Source organism: Mustela nivalis (genome assembly GCF_964662115.1).
Source record: "Mustela nivalis genome assembly, chromosome: 4".
NCBI classification, from domain to species: Eukaryota; Metazoa; Chordata; class Mammalia; order Carnivora; family Mustelidae; genus Mustela; species Mustela nivalis.
This window is the reverse complement of record NC_139023.1, coordinates 64471886-64497236: the sequence shown is the minus strand read 5'-3', so window position 1 is coordinate 64497236 and position 25351 is coordinate 64471886. Positions and strand designations below refer to the sequence as shown.

At 59.8% G+C, this 25351-nt stretch overlaps 2 protein-coding genes across 10 annotated transcripts in view; one reads left to right on the top strand and one right to left on the bottom strand.

Moving 5' to 3' along the window:
• AFAP1 (actin filament associated protein 1) overlaps window positions 1–10244 on the top strand; it is a 130804-nt gene extending 120560 nt beyond the window's left edge. For all 7 annotated transcript variants that reach the window (XM_082727501.1, XM_082727498.1, XM_082727499.1 and 4 more), the window contains 4 exons: window positions 705–869; window positions 2447–2637; window positions 4606–4767; window positions 6075–10244. In XM_082727501.1, the coding sequence (XP_082583627.1) occupies window positions 705–869; window positions 2447–2637; window positions 4606–4767; window positions 6075–6101 (545 nt within the window). In that variant the 3' untranslated portion in view covers window positions 6102–10244. The remainder of the gene's footprint in view (window positions 1–704; window positions 870–2446; window positions 2638–4605; window positions 4768–6074) is intronic.
• A 4887-nt stretch (window positions 10245–15131) lies between these two features.
• Window positions 15132–25351, bottom strand: part of SORCS2 (sortilin related VPS10 domain containing receptor 2) — a 423267-nt gene continuing 413047 nt past the window's right edge. For 2 of the 3 annotated variants that reach the window (XM_082727495.1, XM_082727497.1), the window contains exons 24-27: window positions 22687–22786; window positions 22008–22110; window positions 19832–19977; window positions 15132–17595 (exon numbers count right to left, since the gene is read on the bottom strand). In XM_082727495.1, coding sequence (XP_082583621.1) covers window positions 17531–17595; window positions 19832–19977; window positions 22008–22110; window positions 22687–22786 — 414 coding nt within the window. In that variant the 3' untranslated portion in view covers window positions 15132–17530. The remainder of the gene's footprint in view (window positions 17596–19831; window positions 19978–22007; window positions 22111–22686; window positions 22787–25351) is intronic. The other variant, XM_082727496.1, reaches the window with a different exon arrangement.

The window sequence follows — 25351 nt, the reverse complement described above, 5'->3', positions numbered from 1 at the left end:
ACTTGGGGCTCAATCCCAGGACCCTAGGATCATGACTTGAGCCAAAGGCAGAGGCTCAACCCACTGAGCCACCCAGGCGCTCCATCACTTCTTCTATTAGTGAGCCCTGGCATCCTGTGCTTGTCCCAAGTGCTTTGTAAATATTAAGTGGATCCTCAAAATGGCTCTGAGAGTGGCCACTTCACAGATGGGGGAACTAAGGCATGGAGAGGTGAGGGGCCTTGCTGCGGGGCTCTAACCCAGCCGGTCAGTCCCAGACGCTGCTCTGCGTGGACTCCCCAGCTCTCCGTTCCTCGCTCGCTCACTCAGCAGGTGCCCGCGTGCTCGAACCGCGGCTCCGGGGACAGAGCTGCCATCCGGTCCACCAGAGCCAGACAGCGCGGGCGCTGGGCTCAGGGGTGGCTGTCTTATGGAAACATTCTGGAAAATAGCAGAAGTACGCAAACCCAAGAGGTGACCCTCGATGCTGATGGCGGGTGCTCATCCCAGCCTTATGCCTCCTCCCATTCTTGCCTGCGTCGGGAAATGGGAACTACTCACCGTTCTGCTCCATCCAAACTGGCCCCATTCTTTCTGTTACCGAACTAGCAATAGAACTAGATGAGAGTTTCTTTCCTGCATTGGCCGATTTTAAACAGGCTTTATGATCCACCCTGTTAGGTGGTTAAACCTAGTTTTCTTTTGCTGCCTTTTCTCCCCCTAAGATGCTGACCAGTACAAATATGGCAAGAACCGGGTCGAAGCCGATGCCAAGCGGTTGCAGAGCAAAGAGGAGGAGCTGCTGAAGCGGAAGGAGACCCTGCGGAACCGGCTGGCCCAGCTCCGGAAAGAGAGGCGGGACCTGCGGGCCGCCATCGAAGTGAACGCTGGTACGGGGCGAGGGTCACGGTTCCGGGCGGCCTGGGCACCTCCCTGGGTAGCACCTCCTCTTCCTCCCATTCTGCCCACGGGCTCTCACCTTAGGAAGACCGCACCTCCCCGTGCAGTGCTGCCTGTCATTGGGAACCCTCGTGGGGAAGCCTGGGGCCAGTGGGGCGATGGGGTTGGGGGGAAGGGGACCTTGGGACAGGCTGGAGGAGGCCAGTGGTGCTGGGGGCTGTCGCAGCCTCGGGTGCTGGCCACAGAGATGCTCAGGAGTTTCATGTCATGTGTCTGATAAAGCAGCTGGTGGTGGGGTGGGGAGTGGTTGTTGGCAAGAGGACAGTCCACGGGGACAGGTAAGATTCAGGAACCCAATAAGAGGTCTCTAGGGACAGACGGGGCCAACCATGCCCGAGAAGGGACAGTGTGTCTGAATTCTTGGAAGGGAGCAGGACGATAGGCTGGGTTAGGAGAGACACTCTCAAAGGGCAAGTCAGAGCGACGGCAGCTGAAGGAGAGCTGAGTCAGGACCAGATGGGCGTCTCCAGCAGGAGCTGGGAATGAGGTTCCCGGTTCTGGGGATGGACCTGTTTAACGTAGTCACCTCAGCTCGAGACTGGCTCTTATCCTGGGCAAGACCCACTCTTCAGGCTTGAGTAAGGCAGGCCTTGGAGGGGTGCAGGGGATCGGGAAGGAGACATTGGTGCACCTGCGCTTGAACAGTCTGTCCGCACTTCCGGACTTTGTGCCTCAGTGACCCTTATGACAGGAAGTGCTTTTGGAGTTTCGAGCCTGGGAGGTCGGGTACAGGCTGAGCAGGTGGGCGATAATGCCTAGGAGGAACAGGGGATGTGACATCCGGCCACCTGTGGGGGAACCGAACGCCGAGTCAGAGACCCTGGGAGGAGCTTCCAGGCCATCAAGACAGGAGGATTTCTTGCTTCTGCTGTCCCAAGTCTGCAGGATAGTGAAGACACAGAGAGGTTAGACCAGCTCCCGTGCCGCGAGCATTAGAGGCCGGGGCTGCGCACAGAAGTCAGGGGACCCTCTGGCACCCATTATCCTGCACGTGTAGTGGATACATGACCTGCCTCCGTGTGTCACTGACAATGACACACATTTCAACAAAAGCAATTCAGTGAGTGTGTGTGGAGCCTCGAGGGGCAAAGCTTTATTGTAGTCGCCCCGACTACAAGAGAAAGGACTCGGGAAGAACGGGCGGAACCAGCAGAATGGGAAAATAGCCAGACTTTCCAAGTCCACGGCGCCCCTGCAGGCCGTCTGTTGGAGCCCGTGTGTTCAGGTGAGCACACTGTGGCTTGGGCCTAGAGTTCTGTCTGGGTTCTCTGAGACTCGAGGGTTCCGGCTTCCAGGTCGGGTCTCCCAGCTGTGGGCAAGCGGAGTGGTCAGGAAGGGCCTTGGCTCTTTGAAAGCACAGCTGGACTTGAGTTTTGTAGAAGGGGCCCAGGTCAGGGCCGCTCGAGCCGGAGAGTTCCACAGGGTCCTGTGCGGGGTTACCTGTGACCTCCGTCCACGGAGCCCCCCCGCCGGTGGCTGCAGCAACTGTGCATCTGTGGGGTTTCAGGCAGGAAGACCCAGGTGGTTCTGGAGGACAAGCTGAGGCGGCTGGAGGAGGAGTGTAAGCAGAAGGAGGCCGAGCGGGTCAACCTGGAGCTGGAGCTCACGGAGGTCACGGAGAGCCTGAAGAAGGCCCTGGCCGGCGGGGTCACCTTGGGGTTGGCCATCGAGCCCAGGTCGGGGACATCGAGCCCGCAGGTAAGGTCTGTGCCCGCCCAGTGGACACACCACCGCGGGTCGGCCTTAGACATATGTGTTCCCGGCCGTGTGCCCAGTGCTGCTCTCCGCGGGAGGACGGTGGGCACTCAAACCCTCTTCCCCTCCCTCCTCCAGACCACTGATCAAAGGCACGGCCTCTGATCTCTTTGGAACAATGTCCTAATTCGATTCCAGTGCATCAGCTGAAGACGTTAATCCCATGTAGCTGGGTGGATTGAGGCATGTCTCTCGGCTCAGGAGTCCTGCCTGGTGCCGGGAAACATGCCCCTCCCCCCAATCTCATAGGACAAATGGAACTCACTTTCCAATACGCATGATCCCCTTCAGGGACTTACCCTTCACTCTTGTTGGAACAACAGTCACTGAGAATTTACTGCTGTCCTTTTCTCGTGACAGTGCCATTGGGTCCCTGGGGCCTGGGGAGTCACGGGTCACCGCTTCTATCTTACAAACCAGGAAGCGGAGGCCCAGAGTAGTAATGTGAAGCCGCCCAATTACTCAAGGCCAGCCGGGCAGCCCTGGACACAGGCTCTGTCTCCAGGGGCCCCAGCTCTCCGTCCCCGCCTCCCTGAAATCCCACCACCGCCTTAAGCCTGTCCCTCTCTGAAACTCCAGCCCCTCCTCCCTCTCCACTGGCCACCCCTCAGTGTTATAGAGTTGGCCCTTGCCTGGCAGAGCGGGTTCTAGCAACAAGAACCAGGCACCAGGACCCCAGAACCCTCTGCCCCGTACCACTTCCTTTAGCTGCAGTGTGTAGGAAAGAAGGCTCAGGGCTCAGAGGGCTTGGGGTCACCTCCCTTCTCGAGGCCTCACTTGATCATCTGCAAAATGGGGATGGCACGGCTGCATCTGGGACAGCTCAGGGCACAGCACCTGGCCGGACGGTATGGGCTCATCATGTGGCAGTTAGCTCATTCATTCATTTCAATGAATTAGGAAGACATACACAGGCCGTGCACCTGTGGGGTACTGACCACTGTCCCAAACACAGGGGCTGCCGTGGAGCCTATGTTCTGGCAAGGGAGGAGTCCCACTGGGAGATCAAGGTGCAGGGAGGGTGGGTGTCCTGGGAGCTGGCATGCACGGGCGAGCACCACCCTCCCTGGCAGCATCTCAGCGTCCTGCTTGAACAGGACGGGGCACAGTGAAGGCAGCTGTAACTGGAGGGGGCGTCCTGCTGGAGGCACACGGGCTTGTGGACCCCATGGACCCTGGCTGCCTGGAGGGGTGGCTGCCTACCCCCCTTGGGGTCTCTTCTGCCGCGTCCCAGGCTCTCCTCCCCACTCCCTTCCGTCCGTCAGAGCCCTTACCCATTCTCTGGGCTCTGGCCCCACCCCATCCCCCTGAAGCTCCCCTCCTGTCTTTTGCCCCTCCCCTTCCAAATTACACTTTTGGAAACAGAAGTCTGTTTCCATGATGTCCTATTCACCTGCTCTCTCCACCACTCATTGAACCTACTTTCCCTTTAGGTTGCCTCCAAACTACAAATCCCCCACCTCACCCCTGCCTCCAAATTCCAGGTATCTCTCCACGCTGGCTACTTTCTTGATGCGTGACCCTACACCCCCCCCCCAGGAGTTCCCTCTCTCTAGGGTGACCCCCGTCACCCATCGGGGGTCCCCTCTTTCCAGTGGTGCTCCGTATTGTCCCCCAGGGGTCCCCATCTTGGCCCTACTTGTCGGGTCTTCTCTTTTGGCCCAAATAGCCAACTTGTCCTTCCGAAGGCTCAGGATGAGTCTGTCTGTGCCTCCCCACCCAGACCGGGGGTGCCTGGCAGCTTCCTCTTGGATCATATGCTGCATAGCAGTGACAGAGGCGGGGGGAGTGTGGTCCGGGGGCTCCTCCGGGCAGACCCCACTCGCTGCCAAGAGTGCTTTCCTGAGCGCTGGGACATACAGCAGGCCTGGTGACCACGCCTCATGTGGGGTCTTCTGTCTGCATGGACAGTCTCCAGTTTTTAGGCATCGCACTCTGGAGAGCTCGCCCATGTCCAGCTGTGAGACCAGTGACGCCGAGGGCCCCATGCCGGTGAACAGTGCGGCTGTGTTGAGGAAGAGCCAGCCGGCAGGCAGCTCCCCCTGCCGGGGACATGTGTTGCGGAAGGCAAAGGTGAGCTCATCCTCCTGCAGGGGGGACACCTGCCATGAGGGGTGCCTGCCACCCTGGGAGGGATGTGGGTGGGGTGGGGGAGACACCCTGTCCTCACTGTCTCCTGAGTCCCCACAGGGGGCCTCCTTTTCAAAAGTGAAAAGTCCAGAACCTTATGTTAGGGGCATACAATGAGCCCCCCCCCGGGACTACTGTGGTCTCCAGTCCCCACATGGAACCGGCCCTGAGAAGCTTGGATGCTGAAGCCCTCAGAAAACTTAAAGACCATTTGTAGATTATCAAAGCAAACAGTTCTTGACGGTGGTCACTACAAGTATGTCATTCAGAAAAACCATGCCTCGAAGAATTACATTAGTTCAGCGGAGGAATTGAATTTGCTCTGATGGTGTGAAGGCAGGCAGCCTCCCTCCGTGGCCTCCAGGCCTTGCATTGCTATCGTGGCGTTGGTCCCAGGGCCACGTTAGGACCTGGGCCAAACTGGCTAGAAGTCCACGGCTTTCATAGAGGTGGCCTGTGGCATGGAGGAACGCGGGTGGTACCCCCGGGGTGTGCTCTCAGGATGGCCTTGGCGGCCATGGCTGCAGACGCGTCTGCGATCTCGTGTCCTCCCCAGCAAGTGTCCAAAGCTATGGGTACCACCAAGTCTAGGGAAGGAAGAGCTACTGCAGGTTTCTGTTCCCTTTCTCAGCAGGCGTGGAGTATTCTGGGTCCATGCCTGTCCCTGTAGGTGCGGGGGGCGGGGGATGGGGGGGCTGTGGGGGCAGGGGTCTCAGGAAGGAGCTGTCCGGGGCCATCCCCCTGACCATTTGCAGATGACAAGTGCAGGAAACGGTCTGGTTTATGTGGTCTCTTGACTGTCGGGTCAGACCTGCGAGGGCACTGCTGCAGCCCGTGCGTGAGCCATGAGTCCCGCAGGCGCTCAGCAGTCACCGGCTTGGGGACTGCAGCTCCTGCCACTTCCCCAGGATAAACGTGGGGTCTCAGTGGGTCAGTGCGCAGCGACGCTGAAGCCGGCGACACACCTGGAGGGACCAAGGCGTCCCTGCTCATGGGGCCAGCAACCATGCACACAGCTTCAGGGAGGGACTCCCGAGAACAGTGACAAGGGACTTGAAGCCGGGGTCAGGGGTGGGGCTTGGCCTCTGGGCCCGGGGACAACACTCCCCTCCTTGATCTAAGTCCCGGCTCAACAGTGATTCCCGAACTCTTGAGCAGCCACCAAACGGGTTTCCGCACCGTCCACGGCCGCAGGCCTGTCTCCTGGCGCCTTGCCGCTTTGACCTGTACCCTTCCTCTCGCCACACCAGGAATGGGAGCTGAAGAACGGGACGTAGAGGGACGGCAGGATGCCTCGCTCGCAGGTGCTGTCCCGCCGCAGGAAGCCCCGCCTGCGTGGCCACCGCTCCGGACGCCAGGGCCAGTGGCCGAGCCCCCACGCCGCCAGCTCCCAGACCCGCCTGCGCGTCCTCTCCTACTGTACTTGTCTCTGTAAAGAAATTCACCTGTGACACCGGGGTCCCCACCTCTCTCTGTTGAAGAGCAGAAAGGGAGGTAGAGGAGTCCCGGGGCCGATGGGAAGCTGCGTCTTTTTACCGAGCTCAGCGAGTGCTCGCCCCGTGTCCCCCGCACTCGGACTGCAGGCGGCTCCGCGGAGGCCCCTCGCGGGGGAGCAGTGCGTCCTCCTTGTGTCTCGGCGTCCCCTCCCCACGTGCCAGTCCCGTCCCCCACGTCACTTGAGGCGGGTGCGTGGGAAACCCATGCTGTGAAGCGTCTGTTATCTTTTAACTGTCTCTTCTCTGGACAAATGCTTTTGTCGCCACGATGCGAAAAGCTGCCATTCTTTTTAAACTTTTAAAAAATGTCTCTTTTTATCGTGTGTTGCACTTAGCTCTAAGGGATTTTCAGAGGTTCTGTAGCCTATTTTATGAATTATTTGTACTGCTTTCGAAAGGCGGCGGAGCGTCTCTGCTGCTTCACTGATGTGTGTCCCCACCCTCCGTCCCCAGTGTCCCTGACCCCATGTGCCCCTCAGAGCCTACAGGCAACCCGCAGAACCCCGAGCAGCCTCCCCAGATGGTGGTGGGACTTCATTCCCCCAAGAGGGAAGCAGGTTCTGGAAGTCACTGGGCCATAGAACCGTGGCATCTCGAGTAGAACGACAGCTTCCAGTCCCTCCCCCGGCCGCTGCATACCCCCCCACCACCGCCTGCAAACCCAGGCCCAGAGCGCAATTGCCCCTGGGTGGCTCCCAGGCCTGAGGGCCGAGGCCAGGTCTCTGTACCCATGTAGCCTGAGACCCACCCAACTCTGCTGGGCCTCCAGAGAGACCCTCTCAGGGATCCTCAGTTCCAGGGACGGGCAGAGTCAGTCACGCTGGGGTCCCTCTACAGATGGATTCAGGGGCACACATGGGCGCTTTCTGCTGAGAGCAAGCCTCGCATCCATACCAACCTTAGGGAGAGAAGGCAAGAAACGGTCTCCATGTTTTCCCCTACACCCCCGGCACACCTCCAGAGTCCCTCCAGGGCTTGGCCACACTCACGCAGACCTTCCTTCTGCATGGAGTCAGGCGAGCACAGGGCCCTCATGGCCCCGTGAGATTCTGGCTGGAGAGCAAGTGAGCGGTCTCCTGGGCAGGAGACAGTTTCCAACAGGGAGCGGGGGCTGCTGTGGAGCCCAGAGGAGATGCGGGCCCCCTCCTGCCTGAGCACCCCCAAGAAATCGAGGGAGGATGCCCCCCAAAGCCTCCGGGTCCATCTTCCCAGCGCTGTTGGGAGGAACCCTGTCCTGTTTGTCTGCATGGGAAGCTGGGCCGCCCTGCACTCTACAAAGCTGATTTTCTGTAAAACGGAAAGGTTTTATCCCCCGTAGACTTTTGCTGCCTTCCAGTCAAAGAAGGTTTCTCAAAGTAAGGCTCTTGGGCCTCCCTGCTTGTCAGCCAACTCAGTCCAAGCCGCTGACAGGTTCCAACCGTCAGGAGGAAAAAGCGTGAGCTGCCCCTGCCCCTGCCAGGGAGACCCTAGGCAGCATAGGGACCCCATCCCCTGGGTTTGCCTGAGGACACAGCCTGTCGAAGTGGGAGCCGGGATGTGGACCCTGGGCTCACTCCGGCGTGTGCATTCCGTGTCTGCAGAACCCAGGTTTCACACTCCCTTTCCTCACCATCAGCCCTGTAAAGAGGACGGCAAGCTTAGACGGATCCTGCTGGTTCCCTGGAGCCATTGGCAGCGGGTCACACAGAGGCCAAGGCTGCGGCCGCCCCCACGGGCTCCTGCTGTGTTGCGTGTTCCCCCGGTGTCTTTAGGTTTGATCAGAAAGTTAGGCAAAGGGATTTGCTTCCAAATAAGTTATTTATTTGTATATGTTCAATAAATAGAGTTTTTAATTTATATCTGTACATATTAGACACACATGAGACGTCTTGTCAGGATTTGGGCAGTGAGGTCATGTTAGGGCCCTCCCTGAGTCCCTGGCCGGCGGCCACCAGATGAGGCACAGAGCAGGCTGGCCACGGGAGGCTTGCCCCTCCGGGAGAAGTCCTGTTCCCTTCGAGGTGTCGCCTGTTCACCGAGTGCTGCCCAGACCGTGACAGGATCCTGACCCAAAGTGGAGAAGCGTGGCAGCTGTGCCCATGGGGCCACCTCTGGGGATCACAGCGGCTCCCTGTCCCCACCCCCCGCAGCCCCACCGTCAGCCTTGGGGCTCGGCCCCCGGCTCTGTTTTGGTCAGGTGTCTTCAGCCTTTAAATACCCTCCAGTTTTGTGTGTTTATAACTCACTGACCTTTTGCACAGAAACAAAACGGTGGTTGTGGGCGCACGGTGTGACCTGTGGCGTAGGATGGGTGGGAACGGTCACTTTTCCCCTCTTTGGAGTCAGTGGGGGAAGGGGCAGTTCCCTCTGTGGGAGTCAGAGCAGGTAGCCCCGCCCTCACCGGGCTTCCAGATGGCTCCACTGCCTGGTACCCTGTGCGGGTCTGGGGAAGGGTCCAGATGGGCGCGGATCTTTCTGGAGTCTTCTCTGGGTGACCGTGCATAGCCGTGGCATAAAGCTGCCCTGTCACCCGTTCGCGTACCTCCGTGTTGCCAAACCTCGCCATCATTCTCGTTCCCTTCAACTGTCTGAGATCCAGAAACCCCAAGCCACGCAGGTTGGAGATATGCCACCTTCTGCAAAGTCAGTGTGTGCTTTCAGCCCTGAGGGCCGCCCCCAGAAAGGAGACCCACCCCCATTTTCACAGCGGCAACAACTGTGAACGCACGTACAGGTTTGCACGGGGACAGGCGTGAGTCTGGGGACTGCAGAGGGACGCAGCCTCATAGCAGGCGGTGGGTGCCCTGGGTTCTCTGGCCCAGCTGTGCGACGGGACCTCCGGAGGGTGGCCAGAGAGGTGGGTGCCCAGAGTGGGGCCTCTGGTGCCAGAAAAGACCCCTGCAGCCAGCCCACGGGCCCCTTCAAGGCGGCCTCTCCCAGGGGAAGGCTGTCATCTCCACCACCCCACTCCCCACCCCCGCCCACCGGCTTTCTCAGATGTTAAATTGTTGCCTTCCTCATTTTGTCTTTTTCTAAAATAAATTTTTAACAGGAAATTTTTCAAATCTGTGGTGTCATGTTAAAGAGAGTGATTCCTTATTTTGTTCCTGTTGTCACTGCTGGCTCTTCACCATCCCCACAACGGGCTGGGTCCACACTGTGAATACCTGAAGGTGAACTTCACCTTGTGTCCCTTGGCGGGCACGGCCTCTCCCGCCAGCACCCTCTCGAGGCCAGGGCTACAGGGGTGCCCAAACTTCATCTGGCCCCTCTACCTGGAGCAGTGCTGGGATCAGTGCTGGGAACAGGGAAGGGACAGCGCCGGCTGCCTCCCTCCCGCCGCTGGCAAGTATCACTGGGTGTCCCTGGTTTTGGCCAGGGAAGGCGTTTCCAACATGGGATCATCAGATCGCGATTCTTAGGGACCAAAGGTGTTTTTAATAAGATAATCTTTCTATTTGATTTTCTAATGAGAAAGGAAATAGTGACTTTAAATTCTAACACCAACTTTTAAATCCTAGATATTTAGCATTCACTGACCACGGCTCTAAGTTGTAAAATGTTTTCATATGAAGATTGTAATTATTTCCTTACTGTATTTTTAAAAAACTAAAGTCGTATTTAAAATTCTCTTTGAACGAAACCAGCAAGAAACAGCAAAGATTTTTTTTTTTAATTAAATATGTTGGCGGTGCCCGTTTCAAAGGACTGTAAATATGTTTTCACTGTGTTTCTCAACGTATTTAATTCATCAAGGACTTTTATCAAAGGAAACTTCCAACGGAAATACCAGTTTTCAGGCCGTCTGCTCCATGTTGTAGTCCCCTCCCCTGAATTTTCTGCTTTACTAACGGATTTTTCTACTGTTTGAAGGGGTGTAGCCCACGGACTGGCGCCCTCCGGCGTGCCTCATTGGTGTGTTATCAATAAAGCTTTATGCTTCCAGCTGGCCTCCGAGTCTTGCTTCTGCCAGCCTCACCCTCCGCCAGGTGGAGGCACAGGGTTGATGGACACCTGGGGGGGAGGGCACAGGTAAGAAGGAGCAGGTGAGGGTGAAGGTGGGGGCTGTGTCTTGTTTCTTATGAGCAAGGATGTTCTTTCCCTGAAGAGCTTCAGCTACTGTGCTTTCCGGTGGTTTTTAGTCCACGGATCAGAATATTCAATGTAGAAACCTTTGTGTCCCCGCTGAGGGCCAGGCTCCGGGCCAGGTGCAGGAGACAGAGTGAATCAGATGGTCCCTGCCTCTTAGGAGCTCCTTCTCCCAAACAGCCAACTCAGTGCCTCCTGGGGGCATAGGTCTGCGTGCAGACATCCGTGCACCCCCCTCCCACCCCTGAGAAGAGGCACCCGCCCTCTGGATGGGTGGGTGGGGTGTATAGGAGGGGGGTCCTGGAGCTAGGTCATGGTGATTGAGCAGGAGTTCAGGAGGGAGCTGGGCAAAGGAAAGATGTTGCCTTGGGGGCAACAGGAGGGGGGGTGGGGGAGGGGAGGACCAGGGACGCAGCCCTCAGCCATGTGAGGCCGGGACACTGGCAGCCAGGGACAGGGGGAGGTGGAAGGTGAGTCTAGATAAGCGGCTGGAGTCAGATGGGAGGGTCCAAGCCTCCCCCTGTGGGTGGGATAGCCTGATCTCTGGTTTGGGGAAGACCCCTGCTGGCTGGGACCAGAATGAGTCACAATGACGGTTGTGGCAGGCCCATGCGGCCACACTTGCCAGGGTTGGGGGGCAGGGAGGGCCAGAAAGACAGAAAGGCCGCCTGCAGATGAACACACCCAGTCTAAGGCAACGGAGCACCCCCCCACCCCCACCCCAGGTGGCTGGCTCTTCCCCCAGAGCTCTCCTTGGCCCGGCCCAAGGAACTGGGCTGGACTGTATCAGGCAAAACACACAGAGGAGTGGCCCTTGGCAAGGGCTGCACAGGTAGAGAGACAGGTGTGGGCCCGCTGGACCGGAGTCTACAGGACACCCTGGTCAATGAGGGGAAAAGGCCAGGTCTGATCCTAGGGCCAGGGATCTGTGGGGGACTAAGTGTCCCCACCCCCAGACCTACCTTCCAGGCTCTAGGGCCAGATGGCCCCGTGGGATTCCACAACACAAATTCTGTCTCCTTGTGGTGTGGGATGGACCTGGACACATCACGGATGGTGAAGGGCCCCTTTCAGTTCCAGTGGGAGGTAGGAGGGGGGCCCTCTCCATCCGTCTTAGAAGAAGGGGGTTCTCAGTGCACCCCGTGCACTTGGAGGTACAAAACCAGGAACAAAGTCTTCCAGGCCCCAGCTTCTGCTATTCAGCATGGGCAGTCTGACTTCCCCTCCCGGGGGTGGGTTAAGCCCATGTTAACTGATGCTCCTCCCTGGGTCCCGCACCCTGGTCACAACCTGGGGTGCTACTGAAGGAAAGGGAGGTGTCTCTTACTTCTTTTCAGACTTGGCTCGAAGAGGCCAGAACTCCTGTCTTGGGTCTTCAAAACCACAGAGATGACTTGGGGACATTCATCACACATGTTATGGTTTTGGGGGCAGGTGACACAAAGCCTCCACAGTGTAAATAAATCAGGAGCTTCCTTACTGGGAAGCAGGGAGAACATTAGCTGACCTGTGTGATCCGGAAATGTTAGGATGGAGGCTTCGTCAATTCCATGATGCTGCTAAAATGGCCATCTTTTCGTACAAAGGGACCAGTTAGTGGAGAAGTGGGGTGGGGAGCACAGGAGGGAGGCCGTCCCCAGGGCAGCAGTTCTGGTACACCCACCTTGCGACCTGGGGGACTAGTGCCAGCTGGTCCTGACCCCCAAGGGGGCCGGCCGGCCTATCCCGGAACTCTCTGCAGGGGTGGCCAGCCCCAGCCCTAGACGGACAGACTGCCCTTCCAGGGCAGCCGGTTCCTACAGATGGGGAAGGGCTTGCCCACCAGCATGCCTGCACACGCAGACCAACTATTCTGGAACCCACCCCCCAACCATCTCCAGTGGGGGCCCCCACACTCTGGGCCACCTTCCCTAGTTCCCGCAGGGCCAGGTGCCAGACACGCTGGATCAGCCCCTTGGGCCCAGAGCCCCCTGAAATTCTTCCCACTAGCCAGTCCTCAGCCTGTTTGCCCTGCCCACCTGCTCCTTCCCGTGAACCTGCAACAGAGGCTTCAGTTCACACTTTTCCATCACTGACCCCTCCTCCACATGGCCCACATGTGGCATGGCATGACCGTCCTCTTGAGAACTGAATACAACAGGCTTAGCTGATCTGTGGCAGCCCTCCCCTGATCTGAAGCCTTTCCATTCCTAGTCACAACAAAGCCTACATTTTAAGACATCCCAGTCCCAGGGGATCGGCAGGGACCCCAAAGTCTCTGGTTGGCATACTGGAGCGTTTTCTGACTTCCGACCCCCACGGAGTAGGTGGGGAGCCCCCACTGGCTGGCCTGCTCTCAGAAGTCAGTGGGTGAGGCCTGGAAATCACAGGCATGCTAGCCCCTGGCAGGTGCTCTACAGTGTCCCTCCTACCCCCACTGGGGGGCCCCTGGGCCCCTCCTCCAGACCACTCCCCTCCAGCACCCCTCCCTGTCCTGTTCCGTCCCAGAGCACTCCACAAGCGGCCATAAGATGAGGAAATGTCCCTACCGGCGGCTGCGCCTCCCATTTGTCCCTTCCCTTTCTCATTGATGAAGAATCTGCATCCCCAGAACAATTTGGGGATCCCTAGGTCTCAGGGTGCCACCCAGGTGGGTGCCCTGCCTGCTTCCTCCTGCCAACCCCCCACCCCCCCACCCCCACCCCCGTGCTGCTGCCACACACAATATGCATGCGCCTTCCTGTCCCCTCCCTGTGGATGCATCCTCCAGGAAGGGGGGAGGTGATGTCCAATGCCCTTGAGACTTTCTGCTCTTGTTTTTAAACACGTTCCATGTTTCTCGACGCTGGGAGCCCCAGGCTGCCTTGAGAAGCAGTCCCAAAGCACCAGTGTGACAACAGCAGGCCAGCGGTGACCAAGACCGCCACACTGGCCCCGGCTTTGCCGCACGCCAGGCGCTGAGTCCATGTTTTTCCACAGTGGCCCGACTGTCTGCCTCGTGCACACCAAGGGCAGGCCGCTGGTCCATGTGCTCTCCAGCGGCCTTCCCAGGGCGTCAATGGAGCACAAAGCCCCCTCAATGTGGGGTGTCTTTTCTGCAAGATAGACACTCTTTTCACTCAACTAATCCTTCATTCATTTCTCCATTTGTTGAATGCCCACTGTGGGGGTGGAGGCGAATGCAGACACACGAGGAAGAAGCAGTCAGAACCCTCACCTCGCTGCAGCCACCGGGTATCGGGGTGGATGTGAAGTAGTAACCCCACTAAGACATGTGCAACCAGAGACCGTGGGAGCTGTGAGGAATGATGCCGCCCTCTGGTTGCAGCGTGCTAGGACCATGGAACCACGTTCCATGAGGAAACCCGAGGCCAGGACTTGGGTGGATGACTCCCCATCCCCCATCACCTTGAACCCACAGTGTCCAGCAGACACTCCCTTCACTGGTGACACAGAACAGGGTTGCTTGTGCAGGGAACATTCTGGAAACTTGTGTGGTGGCTGCTTTTCGTAGGTGGGAGCTGAGAATACGGCTGTCAGCACAGAGCTTGGGTCCCCGAATTCTATGGGATGTGGGACCCCGGGCTGTAGAGTCTGGATGGCAGCTGGCACCCTCCAGAGACCCGTCGGCCTGGTGCATTTTGTGGGAAGCCAGTTTCAGCTGTGGTCATGGTGGTTGAGCCCACAGGGGTATGCAGCACGGATTGCAGCATCCCCAGGACTGGAATAGGGGACCACCCCCTGAAGTCACAGCTCCGCCCCCACAAAGCAAGCATACTCCAGGCCTGATGGGTAGTGATGGGGCGGCTACATCCCCAGCATAATTAGGACCCTTCCTGGTTCCTAGACCTGGATGAGTCACCATCCTAGAGCCCCTGGTACCCTGCGGTGCTGCATCCCCTCAAGGCCCAGTGCTGACCCGAATCCATAATGCAGATTTCCTCCTAAGCTGCCCCAAACATACATGCAGCAGAGATGTGCACCAGGGAGAGGAAAACCCTCGCTCCGGAGCTTCCACCCAAGGCAGATTCCCGGGGACCCCGGGGCCAGCTCCCAGTCAAGTCCTCTCAAGGATGAGCAGCAGGCGGTCAGCACCCCACCAACCCTCCTCCCCCCGCCCCACAGCCCCACACGGACCTCACCTCCTGCTGGGACCACGTGGGAAATGTGTGCGCGCCTGCACAGTTGGCTGGGGCGCATTTCCACGGCTCTGACCAGGGACGAGAGAGGGAAGGAAGTGTTTGCCTGCCGAGCGCTCCCAGAGGAAACTCCCGAGCAGTCTGGGCAGTGCCAACATCAGAGCCTGGGCCAAGGAGGGGGGAGTCCAGCCCCCGGCTCCTCCGAGATGGGCCAGATGACACCTCAGACATCAGGAGACCGTCAGCCCGGAGTGTGCCCTGTCAGGCTGGCTGGAACTCTGTCCCTCCTCTGGCAAACGGGCTGATGCCTGCGGGCCCTTCTGCTGGCCTCGAGGGCAGGAGGGGCGCCAGCCCGCGCATGAGAACTTCGAAAGCTGGTGGGCAGTATTGCGGCTTCGCAGGTGGACAGGTGGATAGTCCCAGATCCAGAGACCGAAAAGGTTAATGTCACTGCCACTTGCTCTCAGTGTCAGGAATGGCCCCAAGGCCTCATCCCCGTCCCTGAGACCACAGCTCTGGGGGCCTGTGTGCGCTCGTGTGCGTGTGTGTTTTTGTGCGTGTGTTTAGGCAAATGGGGGAAGAATCGCTTCATAATAAGGCAAAAGCTGATTATATTCATTTAATCTTTGTTAAAAGCATCACAAATGATTTATTGATTTTTAAAAAGGAAAAATAAGAAAGGATTTTTCGCGTCTTTGTTATGTGCATATACCAAGTATGGGCATAGCCCGTTCGAATGAAGCGTCGGCTGCCTGTGCAGACCGCGCTGTGTCCCCAGCGCCTCGTACACCGGCCCGCAGACGTGCAGCACCTCAAGTGTGTACCCCGTTCCCCCACAGACCTACACGCTCATCTCTACGGTCATGGGCATGGACACACATAAGGTCGTGTCAGATGTCGCCTGATTCCCGGACTCTTGGGTCCACACGCTCAAAATACTCTTCGTAAAAATAATGTAATACCAGAAAAACACAAATAACTAAGGGAGAAGAGCCACCACAACCCTACCCAAGCAGGAGAGAGAATGAAGTCGAGTGGTCAAAGAAGGTCAAGGGGTTGTCACCCGCAGGCGCTGGTGAGCTGGGGAGTGGAGAGCTGTGGCCAGGGGACTCCATGCTGACCTTAACCTTGGACCTGGATGGTGCTGACAGGTGTCTGACCCTGTGCATCTGATGTCATGGGGCAGGTGGGGTGGGGGTGGACAGCAGGACATTGGGCTCTTGAAGTTCTCTTTGGAGGCTGCTAACGGGCTGGAAGGAGGTGGTGCCAAAGTCCAAAGAATCCCGGCCTCTTCCCACAGTGACCACACCTGCAACTTGTCCCTGGGTCCTCAGGCCCCAGCCCTTCTCTTGAGGGTCTTGAGAACAACCTTGAGGGTAACTTCTGGAGTGGGGCCCAGAAGCACCAGCTGGTGAACAGGGGGCCTCCTCCACCTAGCGGGTGACGTCCTGTGACCCCTTCCTCCCCACGGGCTCAGAGTCCCTATCTGTAACACAAAAGACTACGTGATTCCTGCGTGCGGGGTTGGGAGGCTGTTGCGGGTCTGAGGGTGCGTCCCTCGGCCTCCCCTCCTGCAGGCCATAGTCCCCTTCTAGGAGACATGGGGCAGTGCCCTGCTAGGCTTCATTCTGGACTCACTAGGAGCCCGGGAGCACCTAGCCTGGGCTCTGGTGTCCCCATCCCCTAAGGAAAGGCCCTGGGCCAGGGAGAGCCCTGCTGGGAGGGGAGAGGAGGAGGGGTAGAGGGAGGCCAAGGAGGGAGGAGGGACAGGGAGAGGCAGAGGGGTGGAGGGAGGGAGAGAGGGAGAATACTGAGTTCCGGTTTCAAGGCAAAAGGTGAACACCCCCCCCCCATATATTCACATGTGTAGACTGAGGCTAGTGTCCCTGATTCTAGGCATCTGTGAGTGAGTGGACTCCCTGCACCGGAGGGCAGGGGCAGGGCTGGTCCCTGGGGCACCTCGGCGGCCGGGGTGTTGCTGTATGACTTGGGGAAAGTCACTCCCTCTCTGGGCCTCAAAAATTTCTCCACCTTCAGAAGGAGGGGCACACTCCTAGAGGGCCCTTTGGCTCTGCCATCCAAAACCTTGGCTGGTCCCTGGGCTCCCACCCAGGTTCCTCCAACTGCTGGGAAGCATGGGACCCTTGGTGCCCCTGGGGCAGGGGTACTCCCTCCATGCCTGTGGGGAGGAGGAGACCTGGTGGGTGGACAGAGAGCCTGGGGAGCACGAGCGGGGGGCCAGGGGGGACAAAGCTGAGAGAGTGTTGGCTCCTCTGGGCCCTAGGTTAAGAAAAGGAGCCTGGAGAAGCAGAGGAGTGGCACTGGGCCCTCCAGGAAGGGTCCCCAAGCAGGGGGCTCTGAGAAAGCAACACAGATGGCTACTGCCTGGCCGTTGAGACTAGAAAGGGGAGAGAACCCCCAAAACGCAAACAGCTGCCTAGAGAGGTATTTACATCATCTGCAGTTTAAAAAGAGGCGGAAAGAGAGAGGCATGGAGGGCTGTTTCAGAGAGCCTGGGGCAGGGGTGGGGCCTGGGGCAGAGGCTTTCTGGATTCAGGGAGACACCCCAGGAAGGAGGCCATGCCGGGTAGGAGCCGCCCTCCCTGGGGTGATGAGGAAGAAAGCAGGACTCCTGTGCTGGGACAGGGCCTGCAGGGCTGCCTGACGGGCTCAACTCCCCCTAGGGAGGCCAGGCCTCGGGCTGGGACAATGGGCATCAGCAGCCTGTGGTCCACAGGGGCTAGGGGCAGAGACGAGCCCAGAGCGGGGTGGGGAGAGCGGGTGGCGCCCAGGGCCTGGTGTCCAGGGGATGGGGGCGAGGAAGGGGTCCTCAGGCCCCTCCCCGTGCGTCTTGTGGGCTGGGCGGGCGTGAGCTGAAGAGGGGACATCTGTCCCCCGTGCGTGGGGACGGCTGGAGGAGGTGGTGCTTCCGCAGGTCTCCGATGGGATGCGGGTCCGGGCACCAGTGCCCTCCGGGGCTGAGACGGCGCAGAGGCGAGTGTCCCGGGCACGGCGTCGGGGACATCAGCTCACCAGGTAGCTGTGCATCTCTCGGGAGTTGATACTCAGGACCACGCCGGAGTGATTCCCTGGGAGACAGACATGCCCGCCCGTGAGCACACGCGCCCCCGCCCCCGCAGATGGCGTGGGGACCCAGGGTGGCCTCAGCAGCGCCCGCAGCCAACCTGGGGGGAATCCCCGTGGGTCCGTGGATTCTTCCGGTGTGCGGGGGAGGGGAGAGGGAGGAGGTGTGCCTGAGTGCGCTGGAGGTGTGGGGGTCTCCCTGTCCTGGGCGCCTGATAGGGTGGGTTCTCCCAGTGCCCTCCCGAACCCTGCACCCCAGCAGGCCTCAGGAGGTGAGGCCAAGGCCAGCAGATAGGCACCTGCACCACAGCAGGGAGGGCAGGGGGCTGCGGGAGGGGCTTGGGGGGAGGGGCTGCGTGGGGGCGGTGCGCTGCAGGAACACTCCTGGGGAGGCCTGGTCCTGGGAGGGGACAGCCACAGGAGACCAGGGGACAGAGGCCTGGCCCGCTGGGGGAGGGGAGAAGGCTGACCAAGAGTGGTGTCTGCCCGCTGCCTACCCCCACCCCAGGGGCACTAGGAGAAGGCGGCCCACAGTTCTGTGGCAGCTGCCCAGCTGCAGGATGCTGGACCCACGAGCCCAACCCGTTGGGTGAGACCCTCGTCAAGGCCCATCATCCTGCGGCCTTGGTTTTGTTATCTGGAATGCGGGCATGGCGGCGCCGCCCCCTGCGGACTGCATGGGGATTACATGGGGAAAAGCACCTGGAGCATACTAAGTGTACCATAAAAACAACCTGTTATTATGCCCTCATTGTCCTTTAGGAGCCTGACAGCAAAGAGAGGCCACAGGCAGGAGAGCCGAGCTCAGGTCTTCCGGGGACACCCCAACCTCCGTCCGAGCTTGGGAGGCCCTGGGTCCCCTGGGAGCTTCTGTAGCTGGTCATGGGACTGTGATACCACCTGCATGAAGGCAGGGACGGGGTTACGTGGGAGGCAGCGGGGAGCCCCAAGCAGGGGAGGGTGGCGGAGGGGGCCTTTGGAGTGCACAGGGATGGCACCCCAAGCCTGGCAGCTGCAGTGTTGGGGAGGGCACAGGCTTTGGAGCTGCAGAGATGGGCTTGAACCCGGCTCTGATCAGCTAAGGGAGGTGGCAGGCTGCGTGACCACTCTGAACCTCGGGTTTCTCATCTGTCCAGTGACCTGGCTCCTGGCAGCCCGTCAGCCCAGGGACCAGCATGCAGCCCACGCTCAGGACATCAGAGTGGCTGCCATGTCCCAAGAGGGAACAGAGGCACCACCCCGGGGAGTACGACCGGCCTGGCAGATGTGGGAGATGAGGACCGTTGTGCCATGGGGCACTAATGGGAACTGGGAGGGCCCAAGGAAGCACATGGGCTCAGGGATCCCAGTCCCTCCACACCAGTGGGGCAACCTTATCACCCTGCACCGGGGTGTCCTCGCCTCTGGAAAGGAGCCTGACTCCCAGGCTGGCCAACGTGGGACAATCCACGAGATGCTCACCGCACCCACCCCCCAACCCCGAAGCTGAGCAGAGCCATGGCCCCGTCAGCACAAGCTCCAAGAGACCTTGGAGGTCCAGGAAACTCCCAGAGCCTCAGTTCCCCGTCTGGGGACGTGTTGTGTTCCTTATACAGTGTGGCCTGGGCCCTCCTGGCTGCAGGTGCAGACTGTGTCCCCTCTCCTGAAGAGGGACAGACTCTGTGGTCACCTCCACCCATGTAGCATGACACAAGTGACAGTGGTGACGGTCATGGAGGGTGACATGGCTAGCACCTAGCTGGCTGACTCTCTAGGGGCCCCGAGGACATGGCCGTTACTCTGTGTGGAGTCCAAGCCACATGGAGAGGCCACAGCAGATGTTTGCAGGGTCAACCCCGCAGGTGACACTGCTGACCACTGAGCCAATGGCCCGGGCTGAGCCTGGAAGCCCAGAGGGGACTCAAGCCAGTCAGTGCCACCTCAAGAGATATGTGGTGGAGAGGCGCCGGGACACGCAGGCAGACCACGGTAACAGGGCACCATGTCAGGGTGGTGGACACGCGTTCACACAGTCATCGCTTCCAGTGACCAAGACGCCTTCCCCGGGGTGGGGTTAGCTGGACGGGGTGCTCCGGGGCCACGTGTCCCCAGGCCCCGATCGAAGCTCCGGTCATTCCCCCATCGGACGGAGGGGACACAGCGCCACCGTCTGCCTGGGCTTCGTCCTCGCCCTCAGCTGCCCAGTGCCGGTCGGTGGGACCCACAGGAGGGTGGGGAGGGGGTTTTCAGGGCGGGCGTTACCTAGAGTCTGCGAGTCGAGATCATCATCTATAAACTCCTCACCCTGGATGGCGCTCTGGACGGCCTGGCTATGGCTCACGGGGCTCGTCATTTCCTGCTCCTTTTCATTGTGCATCTGGGCGTACACGGTCCTCCCGGGGCGTTTCCTGCGGGGCGGAGGCCGGGCTCAGGGGAGGCTGCCCGGGGCCGAGGCCCCGGACCACTCCTGTGCACAGGGCAGACAGCGCACCTGGATCTGCTCTCCTGCCCCATCTCTGCTCCAGACCACCTCGTCCAGGAAGCCCTCCCTCCTGCAAGCCCCTGTAGCTCTGGGGTTTCCCTCAGCCCCAGGGCACAAGTGTGCATCGTGTGGCTCCCGCGGGGACTGGACTGAGGTCATATTGCAGGGAGGGGGTGTTTCACTGTCCTTTAGTCCCCATCATGCAGCATCTGTGGGAGAGCAGTGTCCCCGGAGGGACAGGGATTCCCGGGGCAGACGGGATGCCCACCCGGGTCTGAGAGGGACTTGCTGAGTCCTGCCCAGGTCCTGGGGCTGTGTGGTCTCAAATTCCTGTCCCTCCAGAACCAGAGGGAGAAGAGACCATGGGCACAACCTCCTCTGCCTGTGCTGGGACTGGGCTTGGGGTCGTGGGGTCCGGTTCCCCCGCTTCTGATGCCTAGGTAGTCTGAAACCCAGAAAGAGCCCACAGTTGCCGAGAAGGAGCAGGCTTCCTCTGACGCCGCTCGCCAGGCCCTGCCCGCCCTGCAGGAGTGCAGGGCGCCGACGGCTGAGGGTGACCAAAGGGGTCACAGGTCACCTCTGGCTGGAACATGCACGGGATGACTCGTCACCTCCGGAACTCACTTCCCTCTGCTGCGGCTCCTGTACCCTGGAAACCCCTGCCCCTGAGGGATGATGAGAGCCTTGAGTGGCCTTGAGCCTCGGAGCCCCTGGGGCTGTTTGTGACCTTGGCTGAGCCCCGCCCACAGGGATGCTACAAGGCCAGTGACCGCCCAGCACTCTGGGGGTGCACACTCACCCCCATCTGTGCTGTGCTGTTTCTATGGTGACACCCTCCCCTCCCAAGGGAGCACAATCAGTTCACTAAGAACACTCACCATGCCAGGCAGCAGACCAGCACGGACACCCTCACCCCTGTCCGGGGCACCTTCAGGGCCCACTCAGCGTCCTCCCTGTCCTCCTCCCCCCCCCCTCTGCTCCTCCCTCCTCTCCTCTCCTCCTCCTCCCTTTCCTTCTGTTCTTTTTCTCCTTCCCTTTTCCCACCCCCTTCTTCTTAGTCCCCTTTTACAGATGGGGAAGCTGAGGCCCAGGGCAGGGACAGCCGCGGAGCCTGTCAGCGGCAGGCCAGGAGCTGGGCCCTGGGCACGGTGCTGGCCCGTCCCCGCGGTCTAGAGGGGCCTTGCACGCAGACTAAAGGAAGGGTACTCTGGGACAGAGACCCGGACAGGGCAGATATGGCTGAGAGTCTCTCCTTTCTTGTTCGTCTCTGCAAATATCCAGAACGCCAGGCTCCCCAACACACTTGCATGATACGGGAGGGGCTGGCCGGATGCTTGCCCTTAACACTGCAGGGAGACCTGGTGCACCAACTCCACCGGGCAAGAAACCAAGGCTCTAAAACAAGTCCCACTTAGCAAGGCCACACTCCAGCGGCCTCTGAGGGAACCTGTTGGGACAGCGTGAAGTAGTAAGAAGGGAGTGGGGTGGGGTGGGGAGCAGGGACGCCCCTTCTCGAAGGGTCAGGTGCATCTCTCATCCATCTGAAGACCCGGCCATTCAGGGGGTCCCGGAAGGGGTCTGCCCAGCCTGGGGTGAGCACCAGAGTGGACACCCGTGGTTAAAGTTCTGGGCTCTGTCCATACCAGCTGGAACCTGATGCTGTTTTGGGGTCAGGACGAGGGCCCCAGCTTCAGCACTAGGGATCCAGCACCAGATACCACTTCCTAGCCGTGACAAATCCCACTCTCCGAGGGGCCTTCCTCTAAGGCGGGGTGGACCTGGGGGAGATAAGGCCGGGATGCTGGCAGAGAGGAGGGTGGGGTTGGAAGATGCTTGTGGGGTCCAAAGCAGTCTCCCACCCGCTTCTGGGGCTGGGACCATTCTGTCTCAAGCCCCCGCCCCTTGCCGCCCCTGCCCAAGGCCTGACCTCACGCCCGGCCTGCCAGGAGGCCTTGCCTTTTGAACTTGTAGAGAATGAACACGCCCACCGCGAAGAGTCCGATGACCAAGAGGACCGCCACTGCCCAGTAGCCACCAGCGCCTCCCAGCCTCTGAGAACCTGTAAGGGAAGCAGCTGGTGGTCGGGATCGGGGGCATCCCTCCCCAGCCCCGGGCTCCTACACAGGGGGTAGTCTGGCAGGTTCTCCAGGTGTGGCTGAGCTATGCAGGCTGGTCTCAGGGGAACCTCAGCCCCGGGGCCCCCTGGACTCCCACCGTGTACCCGTGGGCCTCGGGCCTTCCTTCTAGAAGGTAGACAGAACATCGCTGTGCACAAGTTGACTCATGTGTGGCGAGCCCATCACGTTTCCCAACAGGCACCAGGTCTCCAGAGCGGAGGGAAAGTCCTCAACATCTGCAAACATTCTTGCCCCAAACAGGAAAGGTTGCACATGTGACTGGAGAGGACAGTCCCATGGTGGGGGCAGGAGACCAAGGTCAAAACCTAAATGTCTGCGTGAGGGAAGCCAGAGCTCTGTGCCGCCTCTGCGCAGAGAGGAAGTCCCTTGGTCTGACCCGGTGGTCACTGGAGGCAACCACCCAGCCCGAGGGGCCCTCTGTCCCCAGTCCCTGCAGGAAGTGTCACCTGTGAAGCCAGCTGCACGCCTACCCTACCCTGCAGGGGAGAGCCCCTTACCTGTGTCCGTGTCCCTCATGGCCACCAGGACCCGGACCCCGCCCCGCAGAAGGAAGCTGATCTTCTGTGCCTTCAGCACCTGCTGGATGGCGGTGAGTCTCTGAAAGCAGGAGGGAGGGGGGTGAGGAGGGTCCCCTGGAACCCACTGGAGGGAGCGGAGAGCTGGGCGAACATCCGCTCTGACTCTCCAGAGCCAAGGGGTCGGGGGCCACTTGGCCTCCTTGGGTCTCAAGGAGGGTCTCTCCTCCTTGGAGTGACCTCTCCTCATCTGTAACATGGGAATGCTCGCCCACCAGCCAGCTTTCACCAAAAGCTGACAGTGGGTTAGAAAGGCGACCCAGCAGAGGACTAAACCCTCTTATTTTGGTCGGGACCATAGAGTGTGGCAAAGCTGGGGAAACCAGTGGTGCTCCAGGAGGGCCCCCAGGCCTGGCAGTGGTCCGGAAGGTTTCTCAGAGGAGGACCAAGAAGAGAGCAAGATGGGGACAGGCCAGGTGACCCAGGCAAGGGAGTGACCCCACCAGTGAAGGAGAGCCAGCCCAAGGGGTGGCTGGACCACGGGGTGGGAGAGGCAGCTGGCTTGCCGTCTCACGAGAGGGAGCTTTCCCGGGGCTCAGAAGGGAACCAACCGGCCCTTGTAGGTGCTCAGGGCTCATTCCTCCACACAGGCAGATGTTGAGGCCTTGGGGAAGGGGGCCTCCCAAGAGCTGGTGGTCCCTGAGCACCCGCTCCCGGGTGCCTTGGGCAGGACATTCCCAGGGGCCAGACTCAGCCTCCATGCACAGCGTTTTAACACCTGGCATTCCCTGGAAAAGAGAAGTCCACATCCGGGCCCGGACAAGCCAAAATAGCCCAGATTTGAAGGATCTAGGAAGACACACAGCTCTGTGCTGTGGGGAACGCCAGCACCTCTTTGTTTCGGGGGTCCACGTGAGGCTTCAAAGGAACACCTCGTGGGAGACCCCCAGCCCCGTGCCCAGTACCTGGCACCCAGCAAGGGCCAGGGGCCTGCCGTGTCATCCGTGGCAGGGACGAGTCCCTGTGACTTTTCACCGACCCAGGGCCGGCGGATTACTCTCAGCACTCAGGACAACGAGGGTGGGGGCGCCCGTCTGTCCCCTCCTCCGTCTCCTTCCAAATCTCTCCTGAGCGCCCACACCTGACTACTGCAGAATTAGTTCATCTGCCCACCAACTTGGCGGGCAAGAGCGAGGGGAGTCCCCGAGCCCCGCTGTGCCTTCCCCAAGCAGTGCCGAGCTTCTGCAGTCAGCTCCCTGTCTGAGAAATGGGTATAGTCACTCTCCATCGTCTGCCGTCCTACCCCCAGAGACACTGCATCAGCAGGGACCCCCAGGTCCCAGTGCAGATGCCCTTCAGGAAATGCTGGGGGTCAGGCCCAGGCAGTCATGTGTCAATCAGGAGGCAGCCTGGGTGTGGCAGGGTGGCAACAAGAGCAACCTTGGAGCTGTGTCCCCTCCAACCTTCCTGATGCACCTCCCACCAAGCTGTAGAAGGGGACACGCCGGGGCGCCTGAGTGGCTCAGTGGGTTAAGCCACTGCCTTCGGCTCAGGTCATGATCTCAGGGTCCTGGGATCGAGTCCCACATCGGGCTCTCTGCTCAGCAGGGAGCCTGCTTCCCTCTCTCTCTCTGCCTGCCTCTCCGTCTACTTGTGATCTCTATCAAATAAATAAATAAAATCTTTAAAAAAAAAAAAAGAAGGAGACACGCCTGCCCAGCCCCCGAGGTGCCGCAGGCCTTGCTCTGTCTTCCAGAAGGCCTCCTGGAGCATCCGTCTCAGACTAGTCTGGGAGTAGATGAGCTTCTGACTTTTTGTTTTGTTGTTTTTGTTTTTGTTTTTGAGATAACACGTACTTCCTTCAAGTGCACAATTCTACCCTTTTTGGTCTATTTGCATCTGTGCAACTATCACCGCTGATTCCAGAACATCTTCATCTTTCCTTCCAGAAACCCAGTGCCTGCCAGCAGCCCCGCCCCCTGACCCCCAGCAACCACCTCCACCTTCTGCCCCCAGGCCTTGGCCCAATAAGGACATTTCCCATCCACGCCCTGGCGCAGCAAGTGGCCTCTGTGACCAGCTTCCCTCCCTCAGCACCCCTTCTGTGGGGTTTGTCCAGATGGTACAGGGGTCAGAGCTCCCTCCTCTTCATGGCTGAGTAAGAGCCCATGGTATGCGGGGACGCATCTCACCCAAAAAGGCCTGTGGAGGCACATGTGGCCACCCTGGCTGCGACCCTCCCTGTGTGCATGCATGTGGACGGACAGCCGTGTGCTCCCATGTCCGTGCCGCCTGCTAACTCTGCCTGTGGTTTCGGGGAGCAGCTGACGGCAGGCTCAGCCGCGTGGGAGGGGTCCTGGTTCTGTACGCGACCTAGAGTACTGTCGGTTTCAGGAAGAGGGACAGCCATCCCGGGGGACGTAAAGAAGTTCCAGCTTCTCTTGGGGTCTCCACCCCATGCCTGGCCTGGTCCTCCAGGTGAGGGCTATTACTCAGAGCTGAGACATGCAGTGAAGATGTGTGCAGACTTGATGGAGGCTGAGTTCTGCTCTGTCCTGAGCCCCGCGCCATGGGAGTCCACGGTTCTCCCTGTCAGCCTGGGCCGTGATGACCAGCGCCAGCCAGCAGAAGGGGAAAGGAGATGGCG